Here is an 18,913-nt window from a genome sequence, read left to right as displayed (position 1 = left end):
TCAATGAGCGGCAGCCTCCTTTCCTGAAGACAATATAAGTCAATCAAGAAGAAAATCCATATTATATAAGAATGTACACCCTCCATTTTTAAAAAGAAAAATTAGGAGAAATTAAACTCACGTTATGTTCAACTAGATAACAGCCTGATATTCAGTTTCATGCTAGGCAGTCTTCAGGTGCATTGATAGCAACTCTGCTTTTAATAGATGGAACCAATACCAAAAGTTCTTCTTGAGTAAAAAGCAAAAGAAATAACGCAAGAAAATGATAACTAACAAGAAGCAATCAACTTCATTATTCACTTTGAGTCATTTGGTGAGTTACCTGGTTTGTAACATATGATAGATCATCACATGATCTGTGACAGACTTTAGCTACAGTGAAATTATCTGCGACAGACTTCAGCTACAATATGACAGGAATGGAGTGCGTGAGGTAGAAGATAATGCATTCTCCAGAGGGGAGAAACTACGATACATCTTGGTTTGCCTAGAACACTGTCAGTTTAGGCTGCTGTCCCAGCATAACTATTAACGCTACTTCCTTTCAAAGTATTCCACTTAGACAATCAATAGTCTGGTCGTCCTTGTCATAACCAACATATGCCATTACAGATTCACTTCCAGGATCTCCACGCTTTACAAAACTGGAGAACCATGCGGGTGGAGTTATACATGGAAGACACCCAGTTCCTTTAATCTAACCTTTGGGTGTATTTTAGTTTCTCACTACGGCTGGTTCAAATCCTTGTTTACAGCAGACCCTCAACAATGGTGGATGACTGGATAAATAAATCATTTTAAAAATCAGTTTCCACCAAGTCCAATATGGTAGCAAGACAGTGATCACTTTAGGGAGATTTCTGGGTTGTTTTGTTTTGTTTTTTTAATGATGAGGTCAATGTGACAGGTAATGAAAAAGCTTTTGGTTTGGTTAGCTAGTCAACTCAGTAGCAAACTTCAACCTGTTTATTTCCCGAAACTGTCTATGGTTTAACACCAACCAATTAACTCACTCTTACCTGCAGTCTAGGTGCCCCCACTCTCTGAATACACACACACACACACACACACACACACACTCTCTCTCTCTCTCTCTCTCTCTCTCTCTCTCTCTCGCCTGTTTCCTTTCTATTTTGGACTCATAAAGAAATGCGTCCTGAAGTTGAAACTCTACGTTCCATGATTTTTGCATAGCCAGTGGCGATGACCTCACGTTAAGAAATGAAAAGCATTAATTATACTTGGTGAAGCAGGAATCTTACTAATGTGTGAAAAGATGAAAGGAAAACAGACTAGTGAACTGAATCAGACCTGATTTCAGTGATTGAAACACATCGAAATAACATTTAAGAACCTTTTCCTATGTCAGCGCTGTATTTCCTCCTTCCTGAGTGCTAATTAGTGGAAACTCAGTGAAAAGCGACAGGGCTTTTTAGATTGTGATTTGAAGAGGATGTCATTCTAGTACCTCCTTCCTGAAAGTCAAATTGAGAATGAGAGAGACTGCCGTTCAGAGGAAGATGGCCATGAGTTGGCCGGTCAGCAGGAGCCCAAGGATGGGGACCAGCTGGTGTCATCCTTGACATCAGCCTCCAGGATCAAGCACAACCCTAACTCTCCCAGAAGGCATGCATGACTCCGTCATTCACACCTGTCATTCCAAGTCTCTGCCGAGCTTAGTTTTCTTCTCTGCTTTGCTCTCTCACTTTAATGAATTTTGTTTATTAGTGTGAAGGAGAATTCCCTATCACCTGCTAGACTCAGTATGTCTCAATGAATGGTTCCCATCCTGAAATTCGGAGACCTTCTGAATAGGATCCCTCAGTCAGGCCCTCTGTTCATTTACATGTATGTTCAAACTCTTCCTTTGGCCAGAATAAAGAGTAATTTTGTTATTAGACACACCTGCTGACTCCTCTAATCCTCTGTCTTCTATATTACTCTAATTCTCTTTCTCTATCTCATCTCTACCTGTACCTTCAAGAGATGTCGTAAACCACCACAGGCACCAAAGTTTTAAGACTAAATTGGAAAGAAGTTCCTGTTGGGTTTTCCAAACCATTCTTTTTGATAACTAACTTCTTCTCCTTCTCCTTCTTCTCCTTCTTCTTCTTCTTTTTACCAGTTAGGACAATAATAGAGGAACTCCTGCTAATTAACCCAACATCCCTTTTCTAACTGGTAATCTCAAACCTTTCTTTAGCATGAGATTTGGAACTGGAAGACTTGGGTGAACCTCACTTCTCAAATCTATGATGCTTCCTATAGAGTTGGCCTTGAGCAATTAAGGTAACCTTTTAAAATCCCTATTTATTTATCTTTAAATAAAGGTAATGATACCTCTCAGAGTGATTATGTGGGGGTGGGGACAGTTACTAACATAAGAGCCTCTCTTAAACTGAAAGCAGTGCTGTGCACATACCATTTATTCTCAATTTCCATGGGGTCATGCATTCCTTCTCTTTTCCATCTTTTCACAATAATCATTTTGGTGGTAGAAAATGTAGTAACTTTTAACCTCCCAACAAGAAAAAGCCCAAGACCAGATGATGTCACTGGTAAAGTCTACCAAACATTAAAGAAAAAAAGAATTACCTCCATTACTCCTCAAACTTTTTCAAAAAATTGAGAAGAGGGAACATATTCAAAGTCATTTTCTAATATCAATATCACCCTAATACCAAAGTCAGGCAGAGAAACTACAAGGAAAGAAAACTATAGCCAGTATCCTTGATAAACACAGATGTAAAACCTCAACAAAATACTAGTAAATCAAAGTCAAAGGCCTATAAACTCTAACATGACCAGTTAGAGTTATCCCAGGGATGCAAGGATGGTTTGACATATGGAAATTAATCAATGTGATACATCACATTAACAGAATAAAGGGGAAAAAAATCACATGGTCATCTCAATTGAAGCAGAAAAATCATTTGACAAAACTTAGTACCATTGTATGATAAAAACACTCAAAAAACTAGGAATAGAACAAAAATACTTCAACACAATAAAGGTCACAAATGAAAAGCCCATAGGCAACATCTTACTCAATGGTGAAAATCTGAAAGCTTTTCCTCTAAAATCCTGCCACTTCTATTCAGCATAGTAATGGAAGTCTTAGCCAGAGAAAAGAGGCAAGAAAAGGTAAAAACATCCAAATTAGAAATAAGTAAAATCTGTCCATTTGTAAATGACATCTTATATGCACAAAGCTGTAAAAATTCCACAAAAAAACTTGCAAAATTAATAAATGAATGCAGCAAAGTCAGAGGATACAAATCAACACACAAAAATTAGTTGAATTTCTATATACCAACAGTGAACAATCAGAAAAGGAAATTATGAAAACAATCCTACATATGATAGCCTCAAAAAGAATAATACACTTAGGAATAAACTTAACTAGGGAGGTGAAAGACTTGGATACTGAAAACTATAAAATGTTGATAAAATAAAGAGAATACAAATTAATGAGAAGATGTCCTGTGTTAATTAATTGTAGGAATATTGTTAAAATGTTCATGTTATTTAATGCTATCTACAGATTCAATATAATTCCTATTAAATTCCCAATGGCATTTTTCAGAAAATCTTTAAAATGCTAAAATTCAAACAGAATTTCAAGGCACCTTAAATAGCTAGAAAAATTCTGAGAAAAAAGAACAAACCTGGTTGGTGGGGGAGAATAAACCTGGAGGCCTCACAATTTCTGATTTCAAAATATATTACAAAGCTACAGTAATCAAAACAGTATGATGCTAGAATAAGGATGGACCTATAGACCAATGGAATAACCCAGAAATATACCCTATAGACCAATGGACAACCCAGAAATATACCATTTCATTTTCGGTTTTGTTTTTTTTTCCTTCTTTTGGGCAACCCAGAAATATACCCTTTCATTTTCGGTTTTTTTTTTTCTTTCTTTCTTTCTTTTTGGGCTGCTCCTGCAGCACACACATGGAAGTTCCCATGCTAGGGGTTGAATCGGAACTGCAGCTGCCAGACTATGCCACAGCCACAGCAACTCTGGATATGAGCCACATCTGTGACCTACACCACAGCTCATGGCAATGCCAGATACTTAATCCACTAGGTGGGACCAAGGATCAAACCCATGTCCTCATGGATACTAGTCAGGTTTGTTACTGCTAAGCCACAATGGGAATTCCACCTTTCATATACAGCCAACTGATCTTAGACAAAGGTACCAAGGATGCACAATGTGGAAAGGATGGTCTCTTCAACAAACAGTGCTTGGAAATCCAGAAATCCACAAGCAAAAAAGTGATACTGGACTCTATCTAACACCATACATAAAAACTGAACTTAAAGTAGATTAAAAACCTAAACATAACACCTGAAACTGGAAAACTCCTAGAATAAAACATAAGGGAGAAAATCCTTGACATTGGATTTGGCAATGATTTCACAATACCAAAAGCAATCCCTGTATCTAATAAGGGATCAATATTCAGAATACACAAGGAACTTCTACAACTAGGTAGTAAAAAAACTAAAAGGCTGGTTAAAAATGAGGAAAGAACACGAGTAGACATTAAATTAAGGCATACCCTCCCTGAGCCTTAGATTCTTCATCTTTTATTCAAAGTTAGACTAGGTGACTTATAGGAACTTTTTAATGCTTTGGTTCTCTGTTCCACACTAATAATTCAAAATTTATGAGAAGCATCCTGGCACATATAAGACATTCTTATGTGATGAGTTAAACCATATGAAATTGCCATTTCTGTAGACCCAAAATGTCAAATATACACAATTTCACATGGTTAAGTCCCAATATTTTGGTGTCATGTACTTCAGTGTAATCATTGAAAGAGAATTTACTTAATACTCTTACAGAGGACAACCTACAAATATATAATAAAATATTTTCCTAACATCATTATTTTACCATAAGATTTTATTTTATTTATTATTATTTTTTTTGTCTTTTTGCCTTTTCTAGGGCTGCTACCATGGCACATGGAGATTCCCAGCCTAGGGGTCTAATCAGAGCTGTAGCCCCTGGCCTACACCATAGCCACAGCAATCGGGATCCAAGCCACATCTGTGACCTACACCACAGCTCACGGCAACGCCAGATCCTTAACCCACTGAGCAGGGCCAGGGATCAAACCCGCAACCTCATGGTTCCTAGTCGGATTTATTAACCACTGAACCACGACAGGAACTCCTACCATAGGATTTTAAAAAAAGAAATAAGCTTTCCTAAATGCTCTATTTTTTTCCTACTGGTTATTGCCTTGATTCTTTTGCAGATCTTACCTGGAACTGATTGATTGTAGAGCCATGGAGACCTCAAGGTTTGCACTGAAAAGCATGTGAAAGAACAGGACAAGCATCCAGGCCCAGTCCATTATTGCTCTGGATGATAAAGATGCCTTTCAGATGTTAAATGGGGCAGAATTGATGGTATTAGGCTTTCAGTTTCAAAGGAAGCAACATAATAGATTATTGTATATAAAAATACAGTCTTAGGGAAATTTCTCTTCTCAAAAAGTTCTTCACTATAACAAGGTCTAAAGTGTTAATGATCTAAAAAAGCCCTAAGATATCCTTTGCAATCCTCACCTTTTTCAAAGTATCAGGTGATTCTGGTCAGTTATTCAGCCCTCTATACCACATTTTCTTCAACTGTAAAATTCAAATGTCATTTCTAAACCCTGCCTACAACCCTGCTACCATGAGTAATATAGCTGAGGATCTTGAGAAATGTCATATGTACAAAGTGCATTAATTGTGCTTAATCAGCTAATCACAGATGCTAAAGAGTGATCAGATCCATGCATCTCTCTGAATTAGTGACAAATATTTTCTGCAACATTTATGACACAGTGTCACTTAGATCCATTTAAATGCTTCCAGGGATAGGAGTTCACTTTGGTGTAAGTCAATGCATTCCATTGTTGAATAGTTCTAATATTAAACTGTTCTCCCTTATGCTGATTTGAAATATTTATCCTATAAATTCTTTTCCTGTCTTATTTCCACTCTATTAATATAGAACAATCTACTTTTTCATTTCATAATAACCATTCAAACATCTTAAGCCGGTTTCATACTTTCCTTAAGTCTTCTCTTTCTAAAGAAAACATCCCCTATCTTTATACTGTTTCTAAAATGCCTTTCTCTGGGTCTGGAAATCATCAGTCTTTTCCTTTGAATGTGGTGCTCACAAGTAAACCTTGCTCTTCTGAAGTGACTCAATCAGTGCAGAAGTCAAAAGGAAAACAACATCCCTTGTTCTTGTACCAAATGCTAATGTTAATATAGTCTAAGATTACCTACTTAAAAATATAGTTACCACTTCTGGTAATGACAACTTAGCTTCTATTAGACCAACATTTCGGCATTTCACAGAAATAGAAAAAACAATACTAAAATTTGTAGCTAACCATGAAAGACTCTACTAGCCAAAGCAGTCTTGAGAATGAGGAGCAAAGCTAGAGGTATCACATTTCTCAATTTCAAACTATATTACAGAGATATAGTAGTCCAAACAGCATGGTATTGCCATAAAAATGGACACATAGACCAACAGAACAAAATAGATCAGAAAAAACCTGCACATGTATCATCAATTAATTTATGACAATGGAGGCAAGAATATACAATGGAGAAAAAATTACCTCTTCAATAAATGGTGGTGGGAAAACAGGATAGCTACATGCAAAAGAATGAAACTGGACTACCATCTACAAAAATAAAACTCAAAATGGATTGAATTTGAATTGAATGTGTAACTTGAAATCATAAAACTCCTAAAACTAAAACTTCTAGAAGGAAATATAGGGGGTAGGCTCCCAGAAATTGGTGTTGGCAATTTTTTTATTATTTGACACCAAGCAAATTCAACAAAAATAAGTAAATGGGACTTGATCAAACTAAAAAGATTCTGCACAACAAAGAAAACCATCAACAAAATGAAAAGGGAATCTACAGAAGAGGAGAAAATATTACAAATCATGTACCCAATAAGGGGTTAATATCTAAAATATACAAAGAACTCATACAATTCAATAGAAGAAAAACCAAACAATCCATTTAAAAAATGGGCTGAAGATCTGAATAGATATTTTTCCAAAGAAGACATACAAATGGTTAAAAGACATATGACAAGATGCTCGACATCACTCATCATTCAAGAAATGTAAATCAAAACCTCAATGAGATATCGCCTCACAGAATGACTGTCACCAAAAAGACAAAAAAAATAACAAGTGCTGGCGAGGATGTGGGCAAAAGGGGACCCTCATGCACTGTTGGTGAGAATGGAAACTAGCACAGTCACTGTGGACAACGGTATAGTGTTCCCTCCAAAAATGAAAAACAGAACTATGGTATTATCCAGCAATTCCACTCCTGGGCATTTTTTCGAAGGAGATTAAAACAGGATTTTGCAGAGGTAAGTACATATATATATATATATATATACACACACATACAATTGACCCTTGAACAATGCGGGGGGATGGGCAGGGGTGCCGACCCTCCTCAAAGTCAAAAACTCTGAGTATAACTTATTGTTGGCCCCCCATATGTGCAGTTTCTCCACATTTGTGGCTTCTCCACATCCATGGCTCTGCATCCCGGATTCACCAACCTTGGACTGTGTAGTGCTCTGTCTTTACTATTGAAAAAAATCCCAGTAGACATGCAGCCTAGCAGTTCAAACCTGCATTCAAGGGTCAACTATATACAACGGACTATTATTCAGTCACGCGAATGAAGGAAATCCCACTATTTGCAACAACACGGATGGACATGGAGGGTAATGTGCTAATTGAAACAAGTCAGAGAAAGAAGATACTTACATACGGTACCTAAAAATACTGAACTTAAAGAAACAGGAGAATGGTGGCTGCCAGGAGCTGAGGGGTGGGGGTGGGGAGAGTGGAAGGATGTTGGCCCAAGGGTACAACTTTCGGTCATAGGATGAGTAAGTTCCAGGGAGCTAATGTACAGCGTGGTGACACAGTTAACAATACTGTGTCATTGGAAGTTACTAAGAGAGGGGATCTTAAATGTTCTCACCACAAAAAAGAAACGGCGATATGTAACGTGATGGAGGTGTTAGCTAATGCTCTGGTGATAATCATTTTGCAAAATACAAGTGCATCATATCAACATAGTGTACAGCTTCAACTTATAGGATGTTATGTATGTCAACTATATCTCAATAAATCTGGAAAATTACTTAAAAAAACAAATGGACAAATACAAAACTATGAAATATAATACAGACACAGAGAATGAAATGCAAAGGTTTGATACACCTATTAACACTCCAAAATTTATCCTCCCAACTTGCTCTGTCTCTTGACCTTCAGACTGAAATATTTACACTAATTAATAACTGTACTTGGATATTCCACTGACCTTACATGTATCCATTCATTCCATCAAGAAACATTTAAAAATCAACAGTCACCATATTTAACCTTTCATGTCCTCAGATCTGGCGTTTCTCCCAAACAATCACGAGATCTTACTGCCTCAAACTTTGTTCGATGAAGCCCTTTCTCTACATTCCCTTTTTCTACAGAAGGGGGTGCCTGTATTGCAGCTTCCTAAATGTGTCTTTCTGGGTCCATTCTGTCCACAAAAGCCCAAGTGACATTCTGAAGTATGAGTGTGATTGTGTCACTCCTCTGTTGGAACCCCATCAAAGACACCCCATTGCTCTTAGGAAAAAAGCCAAGGTCTCTGGAATAGCTCACCAGGACTCACTTCTGCCAAGTCTTTAGCCTCAGGCTTAACTCTGCTCCCATCCACTTCACACAGGCCACACTGCACAGCCCTGCAGCCCCTTCTGCTGCAACCCCTTCTGCCCCAGCCCTCTTGTCACAGCCTAACGCCTGGTCACCTTCAAATCTCAGCTTATGCCTTGGGACTTTCTTTGACCTTCTCCCTTTAAGACTGGACAGAATGCCCCTCCTCCGTGCACTTGTACAGCTGGCACCTCGACCCATTCTAACAGTGATCCGGGAGCCCTCCTTCTCTGTGTGTTTACCTGTATCCTCTTTGAGACCCTCAACTTGTTGGCAAGTGTTGTGTCTAACCTATAGCTGTAGACTCAGTACCTAGTCCAGGGCCTGGCACACAGTAGGTATTCATCAGGTGTTGTTGACTAAGTCAAGAAAGTAAAGTAGAGAAATGACAGGACATGCCTGCTAATAATTTTGGTAGCTGAGAATAATGCTGGTAGTTTCTTCAGTGATTTTTCTTCCGAAATCACTAAACTCAAATTTTATGTATCAACATTTCAAGGAGAGGTTCCATTCACATCTTGCAAAATTAAAGCTGAATAACTTCTATCCTAAAACTCAGATATGGCAAAGAGATCTTTAAACACAATTTAGTGAAGAATTTGGAAGGTGAGAGATATGAGTGGCCTTTATATGGAAAAAAATATGTATTTTTAAAAGGCTTATTAAAAACAACTTATCACAGTCCCTGGCGCAGAGAAGGTTCTTGATAGTATTAACTGAATTTGTCTTTTCACGCTGTCAAACACTAATTTCTCCAAACCTACCTGTTTTCTCGACCTCCATATTCTTCAAAAAGGAGAATGATAAAAAACACTGTCCATGTAAACACACACGCACGCGCGCGCGCGCGCGCATACACACACGAAGAGGAGGCATGGCCAAAAATAGAGACAGCCTTGTTTAGTTCAAATGTTAAACCTTAAAAATAAGGGAGGTAAAATTTTTTAAATTCAACGGACACAGGTTGTTTCAGACATTTGGGCTACAGGGGTCTGTGTGAATTTCTGCCCCCCAGGTGAGATGGCCCCTCCTTAGAACTAGATAAACTATGGCTGGTGTGGTGAGGATGGTAAATGAATAGTAACAACAACTCCGGATGCCATCCCTTCTAGAATTCCAGCTAGAGGAAAACTCGCCACATGGGGAAAGTACATGGAACTTTGAACCTGACGCCCACAGGTGATTACTTGCAGAAACACACATGGAGGAAAAGACCGTGGTGCAGGGCGAACAGCACAGGTGCCTCTGTGTTCACTAAGTGGTTGTGAGTGTGTGTGTGTGTGTGTGTGTGTGCGTGTGTGCGCGCGTGCATGTGCGTGTGTGCCCGCAAGCACAGAAGCAATTGCCTGGCTTGTGGACATCTCACTTTGTAAGACACAGTCAAGGAGACATTTACCAGAGGATGAGAAGCAGAGGTACAAAGACAAAGGTTTTATTTTCCTGTGCAAATGAAACCTCAGTCACACACAATGCAATGGAAAATACAGAAAGAAGACAAAGAAAAGGGACAGCGTTTTTGAGTCAGATATCTTAGAATGAGACATTTGGAAAACAGAAAAGCAACCGACAATTATAGTGACAACAGAGGCATCGAAATGGTACAGAAAGAGACCTGAGTGATTCTTACATGTGGAAGGAAAGATATTACATTTGGAATGACGCGTAAGTATATAATTACGGATCAATCCCTAAGGGAGTAAGTGTGAAAACTGTACCTGGGGTCTTTGGCTATAATAGATACTATACTTACTTCAGATAATTTGAGAGTGCAAATGCGGATGAGAAAAATTTTCCCCAAGGCTCTTGTCACAAGATCTAATTTAGGAACAGATCATCTGAGACAGCCGTGTGGCAATCGCGGTCTGGATGCATGGGAAGTGGTGAATCTAAAGCATATAAACTTTGGGGGCTCCCGTCGCAGCTCAGTGGCTAACAAGCCCGACTAGCATCCATAGGGATGCAGGTTTGATCCCTGGCCTCGCTCAGTGGGTTAAGAATCTGGCGTTGCCATGAGCTGTGGTGTAGGTCGCAGATGCGGCTCGGATCCCGAGTTGCTGTGGCTCTGGTGCAGGCCAGCGGCTATAGCTCCAATAAGACGCCTAGCCTGGGAACCTCCATATGCCACAGGTGCAGCCCTCAAGAGACAAAAAAAAAAAAAACTTTAACATCAGTTTCTCCCAGTTTGGAATGATTGCCAGGATATACATTTGCCACACAAAAATCCTCTATTGCCTTTGAAAAAGAAAATGGACTAGATTTCTGTTGCTTTTATAGTATACTGCTTGGTCCCTTTGATTTGTGTGGAATATTTAAATACCTTGGGCATTTCCAAAGAAAAACAACTCTCTTAAAACAGCTGGAACTAAATGAGTATAAATGAATATTAGATACCACCCAACAGATAAATGACCCTCACATTTTCAAACCAGGGCAGCTCCCAAAGACATAAACACGTTTACAAAATGATAGCTGGCAGGCTTTTGTTACTAGTTGCTTTCTAAACGAATTCCTAGGATCAGATTATTTTCCCTTTAAGTGAACACAAATAATGTCTCCTTTAGAAAATATCTCCACATGAAGATATTTAGCGTAAATGATAACGTGCCAGTTGAAGCAATACAAATATTAGCAAAGTTATTTTCTAATTATTATGTTATATATACTCTACTGAAGTTAGGCAAGAACATATTAATCTTTGCATGTCTTATTAATTATTTGTAGATCCATCATTTCAGGTATTTATTTATTTTAAAAAATCATAATGCCAGGTATATTTTGATTATAACTGGCAGTATGCTTTTTTTCAGAAAGATAGTTGAAGAGGATAAACTTACTAGCAAATTTTAGTAAAATATGCCTCCAAGAAATTCAGGTTTTATAATTTATGTTTTTTGTGCATTATATACAATAGTATTTTTTTTTTTAAATATTCATTGAAGGAGTTCCCAACTTGGCGCAGTGGAAATGAATCCGACTGGGAACCATGAGGATGCAGGTTGGATCCCTACTCTCGCTCAGTGGGTTAAGGATCCGGCCTTGCCCTGAGCTGTGGGGTAGGTTGCAGATGCACTCGGATCCTTGCATTGCTTTGGCTGTGGCATAGGCTGATAGCTGCAGCTCTGATTAGACCCCTAGCCTGGGAACCTCCATATGCCATGGGTATGGCCCTAAAAAGCAAATAAATAGATTAATTAATTAATTTAATTAATATCCTTGAAAAGCAATTGATAGAAATGTCAACAGAAATGTCCACTTGATAGAAATGTCAATAAGCTCATAAATTTATAAGCAATTAACAAAAATTGATTCTATTTGTACAGGAAGTGTTGCAGGAAAAAGAAATGGAGAAAGGTTTTTTTATCTGTTGTTTTTTCAGAGAGAAGGTTTTCTGGGACTGTAAATTACACTGCTGAGATATAACTTGAGTATTGACACCAATTATATCAGAACATTTTCTTTCTACATTTTGAGGGACTTATGGAATTCCTTACTTTCTCTTAGAGAGATTTTTTAACTTTCCAGAGAACTAGTGACACTTCATTTGCATAAAAGCATCACTGGATAGAAAAAGATTAATCTGTGATTTTCAAATTCCTATGTCGTGACTAACAGATGGGAATGAAAGAGCCTAAACGACTTAGGACGAGGGTGCATGACAGCAACTTACATGATAACATACACAGAAGATTGGAGTGAAGGAGGAGCTTATGTCCTACTGCAGGGGACATTCAAACACATTAGCGCTAAGAATGACAGCACCTTTGTACTAAATACACTCAGCCATGAGATGCTTCTGCTTATATGAAGGACGATAATTTTCACATTTACAGCCAGAGTAGGTCAATACTGGCTCTGCTCATAAATGGCTTGCGATGTGCTTAAAGCAGTCCTGGAATTTATTTTAACTTTCCAGATGGTTTTTTATTTCAAGGCCTTTCCCAAAAGTCAATGGCTTTCGAGTTTGGGGATGTCTGAATGCACATCAGTCATCGTCCTGTTCCCCCCACTCCACCACGGGCTCATCATTCATGCGCAGGATGAGGTAAGAGAGAAGCTGGAAGAGATTCTGCCAGAGCAAGAGAGACACGTAAAAGGAGAGGCCGCTTACATCCAGCTCACAGCGCGCGCCCGCGAAGGCCACATCGCAGACGCACTGGAACTTGTTGGGCAGGTCGTGGCACTGACCACCGTGCAGGCACGGGTTGGAGGCGCACTCGTCCACGTCCCTCTCGCACCTTGAAAAGAGACAGAAACAGCAGAAACCTGGACCTGGTTCAATGAATGGGCTGCGATTTAAAAAATTAAAGATCTGGGAGTTCCTGTCGTGGCGCAGTGGTTAACGAATCCGACTAGGAACCATGCGGTTGAGGGTTCAGTCCCTGCCCTTGCTCAGTGGGTTAACGATCCGGCGTTGCTGTGAGCTGTGGTGTAGGTCGCAGACGTTGCTGTGGCTCTGGCATAGGTCAACGACTACAGCTCTGATTTGACCCCTAGCCTGGGAACCTCCATATGCCATGGGAGTGGCCCAAGAAATGGCAAAAAGACAAAAAATAAATAAAAAAATAAAAAATTAAAGATCTATAAAACATTGAAACATAAAAAAATAAAAAATAAGTAAGTTGGCTGTGAAATGAATGGGGAAAGGAAGATTTGCCTTCTCCACCGAGCACAGCATGGTTTAGGTGACTGCCCCCCAGGCCCTCTGTGTGCACAATGACACAGGAGACAGCCCTCGAGGCTCCTTTTGCAAATTCCGCTATTAATGAAAGTATTTATACACACACGCACACGTGCAGTTCATTAGAATAAGAAAACCCGTGCAAGCATTGAAGAAACCAAGAGAAAATGGGACCGTGCATAAGTCAGCCTCTCCCTCAAGAGCCTTGGTGTTGCTGCCACCTTATAAAAGGTCAGTTTATTGGGGTTCACAGGAAGCAGGAGACTGCGCTGTGTTTTTGCAACCTAGCGTCTGCAGAGCGGACCTCTACACCAGCTGGTTCTGATGCATCAGCGCTTTTGGGCGAAGGGGAAAAGCCCATCAGAAATAGAGATATTTGGTTTATTCTGAGAGATCTTGGATTATTTTCTTTGAGAATCCCATTTTTAACAAAAAGCAAAACTAGATAATGAGAAGATGGCACTTGCTCATAAATCTGTTTCACGGCTAAGTGTAATTTTTACATATTCAGGTAGAACGATTTTCCAAAGCCAAGTTTTCCAAAGTAGTTGATATCAATTCTAAGGCAAACCAAAAATTTCCTCTCCCCAGGATGCTATCATTTTTCACCTAAATTTCCATCAACAACGTGTCTATTTTCTGTATAGTCACTATTTAACTCTTCATTCGGGAGTTTTGTGGCTATTATTTAGTATTTTCCATTGGCCACCCCTCTGCTGGGCCCTGGGATAGGGCAGTAACAAGGCTTCTCTCTCACTTGGGGAAACTCATATAAAATCTTCGCTTCAAGACACTCCAGACTCTTCAAGACTCTCCAGAGCAGCCTGCAAGGTTGAAGCTTAATGGAAACAGTTGATTGCCATCCACATCCTAAGAGGTAACTTGCATGCCGGGGTCATGGACTCAGCCCTAGGGATGAAGTGGTGGGTGGGGCGGGGCCAGCCCAAGGCCCACAGGAAAAAAAAATGAGTCCTTCCCAGAAAACAGCTCCTTATCCCGCTGGATGCCACGCATAGCTGAGACCTTCTGGTTTCCTTTTTTGGCTCAGGCTGCTGGGCTGGAAGGAGACTCCCTGATTAGATCAGAGCAGAACTGACAATCCCGGGGAAGCTGCCCAGCATCCCTGTCCTGGGTGGGCCACAGTGTTCCCACCATCCATCACGCACAACCTGCCGGGAGGACAGTGTAGCTGGAGGTCTCACCAGACAGCAGAGAGGGCGGTTGGCTAGGGGACAGCTTTTCGATAGCTTTGGACCTTAGAGACGTCACATCCCCTGCCCTTGGCCTTGGGACACTGCCGAGTACTTGTAGTTTTCCTCTCACAATCCTCCCTCTAATTCTTAGCTATTTCTCTTCTGAACTCAACATTGCACAGCACGCACACAATCACGATAAACATCACTGGAGCTCTCGGGAGAAGTTACTGAATAGGTAGAAAAATACAGCAAAATAAATCCATTCACCTCTGGAGTTCCCGTCGTGGCACAGCAGAAACGAATCTGACTAGGCACCATGAGGTTGCGGGTTCGATCCCTGGCCTTGCTCAGTGGGTTAAGGACAGGGCGTTGCCGTGAGCTATGGTGTAGGTCGCAGACTCAGCTCGGATCTGGTGTTGCTGTGGCTGTGGCTGTGGTGTAGGCCGGCGGCTACAGCTCCGATTGGACCCCTAGCCTGGGAACCTCCATATGCCGTGGGAAGTGGCCCTAGAAAAGACAAAAAGACAATAAGAAAGAAAGAAAGAAAGAAAGAAAGAAAGAAAGAAAGAAAGAAAGAAAGAAAGAAAGAAAGAAAGAAAGAAAGAAATCCATCCATCCATTAGTCTCCAGTGAGGGCATCCATGACAGAGAAGGTCTTTGAAAGCACAGACTCCATGGAACACGTGTTCGCTATTTCAGACTCCATGGAACACGTGTTTCTCCAGAGGAAAAGACTCCTGGGAGAGGAAGGAAACCTGAAGCCTCCTTTTCTCACCCCACTGCCAATCAATGATGTGAATGTAAAGGCCAGACATGTCTATTTATAAACAAATAAACGTCGGGGGGAAAGAGACGCGTTTGTCATAAATAGGAACCATGTGTGAAGAGAGGACAAAAACGATCCAAGGCTTGGGGTGAGCTCTACGCTCTGGCCATGAAACATGAAGGTGACATGAAGCATTAACCCGTGACATGGAGGCGGCAGGTAGGCAGCGCTTAAATATACAGTGACAGGGCTGTTCAAATTTTAGAACAGGAAAATCTTTGGAATATTTTGGAGATATATACAGAATTGCAGGCCCACTGAATGGCCTCTAGGTAAAACACGGTGCATGGAAAAAAAAAAAAAATCGGATGCAATGAAAGTGGGACGTGACAGTTCACACACACACTCCGACTGCCTGCAAGTGGGCTGCGAAGGCGAGGACTGGACTTGTCATCGAGTGCTGGAAGGGGAGAGGCAAGTGGAGCCTAAGATTGCCTGCTGATGGGTAAAAATGGCAAAAGCGCTATATCTGTGCAGTGCCCCAAGAACCAGATGAAAAAGAGGAAACCCAGATAGATTCAGACTGTAATTGTTGCGGAGCAAAAATATACCCATGCTTTTATTAACTACTCTTTTGGGAAAGATTGGTTCTCTGCATGTCTCCTTGTCTGATGGGTTGGAGCTGATCTACTTTGGTCCATGGAGGACGTGTGATCAGAGATTTCTGTATCTCACCGAGGACAGGAGAGGAGGTGGAGAAGGAGCTCTCCCTTTTCCTTTCGCTGCTGCGGGTAAGGGCGGAGTCATACACTTAACGCCCGCACGCCCAACAGGCGAGCAAGGGCTTTGAAGGCAGCTTGCCTGGCCTGTCACTTATGCTCTTGGCTTCAGTTGACACCAATGCAAAATGGAAATAATAACGATTAGAGATCATATTTGTAGGTTGCCTGGCAGAGTGCTCCACAGTTAACTCTTTGTCGTCTGCTTCTGTGGTACCTCTGTCCTGCAGAGCCCTGGTCTGTCCCCATTCTGGGGACATTGATCCCTTTGCAAATCTGATAAAAACCGTAGAAGATGCACCTTTGCGCCCTTGACCTCACCTCGGGCAGTCAAATGTGTATCCAAATTTGCCTGCATTTGCAGCAAGTCACAGACTGAAACCATGATCAACCCCGTATCAACAGTCCCGGCACTTGGGTGCAGACGAATTGAAGGGTTGCTCTGAGAATGGCAGACTTGTCTGGGTAAGGTGTGTATACTTTCCGGGTTCTAGGTAATTCTACGGGGAAATCTGTTTTGTTGCTGTTGTTGTTGTTTTGTCTTTTTGCCTTTTCTAGGGCCGCACCCGCGACATATGGAGGTTCCCAGGCTAGGGGTCAAATCGGACCTGTAGCCGCTGGCCTACACCAGAGCCACAGCAACGGGAGATCCGAGCCACATCTGCAACCTACACCACAGCTCACGGCAACGCCCTGTCCTTAACCCACTGAGCAAGGCCAGGGATCGAACCCACAACCTCATGGTTCCTAGTCGGATTCGTTAACCACTGAGCCGCGACGGGAACTCCATGTTGTTTTTGAGGTTAGCAAGTTCTTATTAGCTGCTAAGGCCAAGGTCAACAGGACTTGCCAGGTTTCCACGTGGGGGCGGGCCTGCAGGGGGGGCAGAACAAGCTGCCCTCCTTCCAGTCTGGAGATGAAGCAAGGGCTCTGAGGGCCCCAACAGAGCCTGCAGGATGGGGTGAATGGGTCGATCTTTAAGGTGTATTTTATCTTACTTTGACAGCAACCGTATTTGCATCATGTATGAGAGCTAGTGGGAAAGAAACAGGAACCCAGAAGGACTTCTAAGAAAGGGAAACCGCACATGTTACATTTTTCAAAGACAAATTTCCCCAGTTAAAGTCTTGGCAAATAAAGTGTTCCTTCCTTTGACCTAAAGTAATTTTTCTTCCTCTTTATTGTTTGACTCTGGCCGGCCCTATATCTCAGCATAGATTTTCCTATGGGAACCGACGTGAAAAAGTAGAAGAGAAATGAAGTTTGTGTAACCTCCCGGTGTTTCAGCCCCGAGTTCACTTCCATACAGTTCTGAGGTGACTCACCATTCGCCAGTAAAACCTGGCCGGCACGTACACTGCAATTCACCCTGGGACTCCGTACAGTTGCCACCGTTGTAACACGTGAAATTTTTCTCTTTCCCGCAGACGGCTGAGGGTGAGCTGGCGCGTCTAGGGAGAGAAAGGAAGTCACGGGCGGATCACCTTGCTCACCGCATTCGAGAAAACGCTTTCGAAAAGTTCAGGGATAAGAGTCCAAACAGCGTCAAGCGGATGAGATGCTCAGGTGGGCGGGGCCACCGAGCCTGGACTGTGCTGTGGACCCAGGAATCCCTCCTGACTATCCATCCTCCACCTCGACCCGGGTTTCGTTTGTGAGATGGGAGCGAGGCCACGGGGTGACACTACATGGGGCGCCGGAGGGAGATGGGCTGCAGCTAGATTTGCCTCTGCTTGGCCACTAAACTGCCACAGGCTGTAGAAAAGCTGCCTCTCTACGCAGGCCAGGAAAGAAAGGACAGCACTAGGCTACCCAAGCGCTCGTGTGATTTCTCTGTGGCTTCTCACTGCTCAACTCCGGTTGCCCTGCCAACACCTGCTGCCCCCATGTAATCATTCAGAGCTGAGCAGAATGAGAGCCAAATGCTGTCCGGGCAGGGGGGGAAGGGAGGGGTTCATAGACAACACGTGGCTGTGACCACACGTGACTTCCAGGTGAGGCTCTTGGGTATATCAACAGAGGTGTCTATATTAAGGAATCCTTATGAAAGGCAGAACACGCTGTTAGAAGCTAAGCAGAATGTTACTGCAAGATCCACACCAGTGGTGTGAAGACACTGGTTAAAAAGATTTATTAAAGAGGTGGAGATCCCGTCGTGGTTCAGTGGTTAACAGACCTGACTCGTATTCATGAAGACGCAGGTTCGGTCCCTGGCCTCGCTCAGTGGGTGAAGGATCCAGTGTTGTCGTGAGCTGTGGTGTAGGTCACAGATGCAGCTCCGATCCTGTGTGGCTGGGGCTGTGACGTAGGCCGGCAGCTGCAGCTCTGATTCAACCCCTAGCCTGGGAACCTCCATATGCCGCGTGTGCGTCCCTAAAAAAACAAAAGACATGCACATAAAAAAAGATTTTAAGATGTTGTTCAGGTCCTCCAGCACACTCTGCATGTTGTGTGCAGAACCAGATACATTGTTAATATTCAAGAAATAGAAGATGAATTTAATTTTGTCCTGCTGTGTGCACTGCAACTAGTATGGAGCAACTGGTCTATATGTTGTGAAGTGTGTCTCTGCTCATAAGGACTAATCAATTCGACTTTAAAGAGAAAATATCATAAGGACTTTTCAAAAGAGCCAAAAATGTCAACCGGCTTTGAAAGAGGTCAATTAGCAATGCAAATCCGAAGCTGTGTCTACA

General features: G+C 41.7%; 1 protein-coding gene across 7 annotated transcripts in view; it reads right to left on the bottom strand.

Moving 5' to 3' along the window:
* CRB1 (crumbs cell polarity complex component 1) overlaps positions 1–18,913 on the bottom strand; it is a 242,556-nt gene that overhangs the window by 24,691 nt on the left and 198,952 nt on the right. For 3 of the 7 annotated variants that reach the window (XM_084979316.1, XM_021064482.2, XM_084979319.1), the window contains exons 10-11: positions 17,543–17,668; positions 12,907–13,033 (exon numbers count right to left, since the gene is read on the bottom strand). In XM_084979316.1, coding sequence (XP_084835442.1) covers positions 12,907–13,033; positions 17,543–17,668 — 253 coding nt within the window. Of the gene's footprint in view, positions 1–10,214; positions 13,148–16,996; positions 17,669–18,913 lie in introns of those variants that run through there. The other 4 variants (XR_014817493.1, XR_014817494.1, XR_014817495.1 and 1 more) reach the window with 4 other exon arrangements.

The sequence above is a fragment of the Sus scrofa genome, chromosome 10 (assembly GCF_054392235.1).
Source record: "Sus scrofa isolate SSC_HxYL_T2T_F1_AM1 chromosome 10, Sscrofa_HxYL_maternal_Yorkshire_Landrace_v2.0, whole genome shotgun sequence".
Lineage (NCBI taxonomy): Eukaryota > Metazoa > Chordata > Mammalia > Artiodactyla > Suidae > Sus > Sus scrofa.
This window is presented reverse-complemented; position numbering and strand designations above follow the sequence as displayed.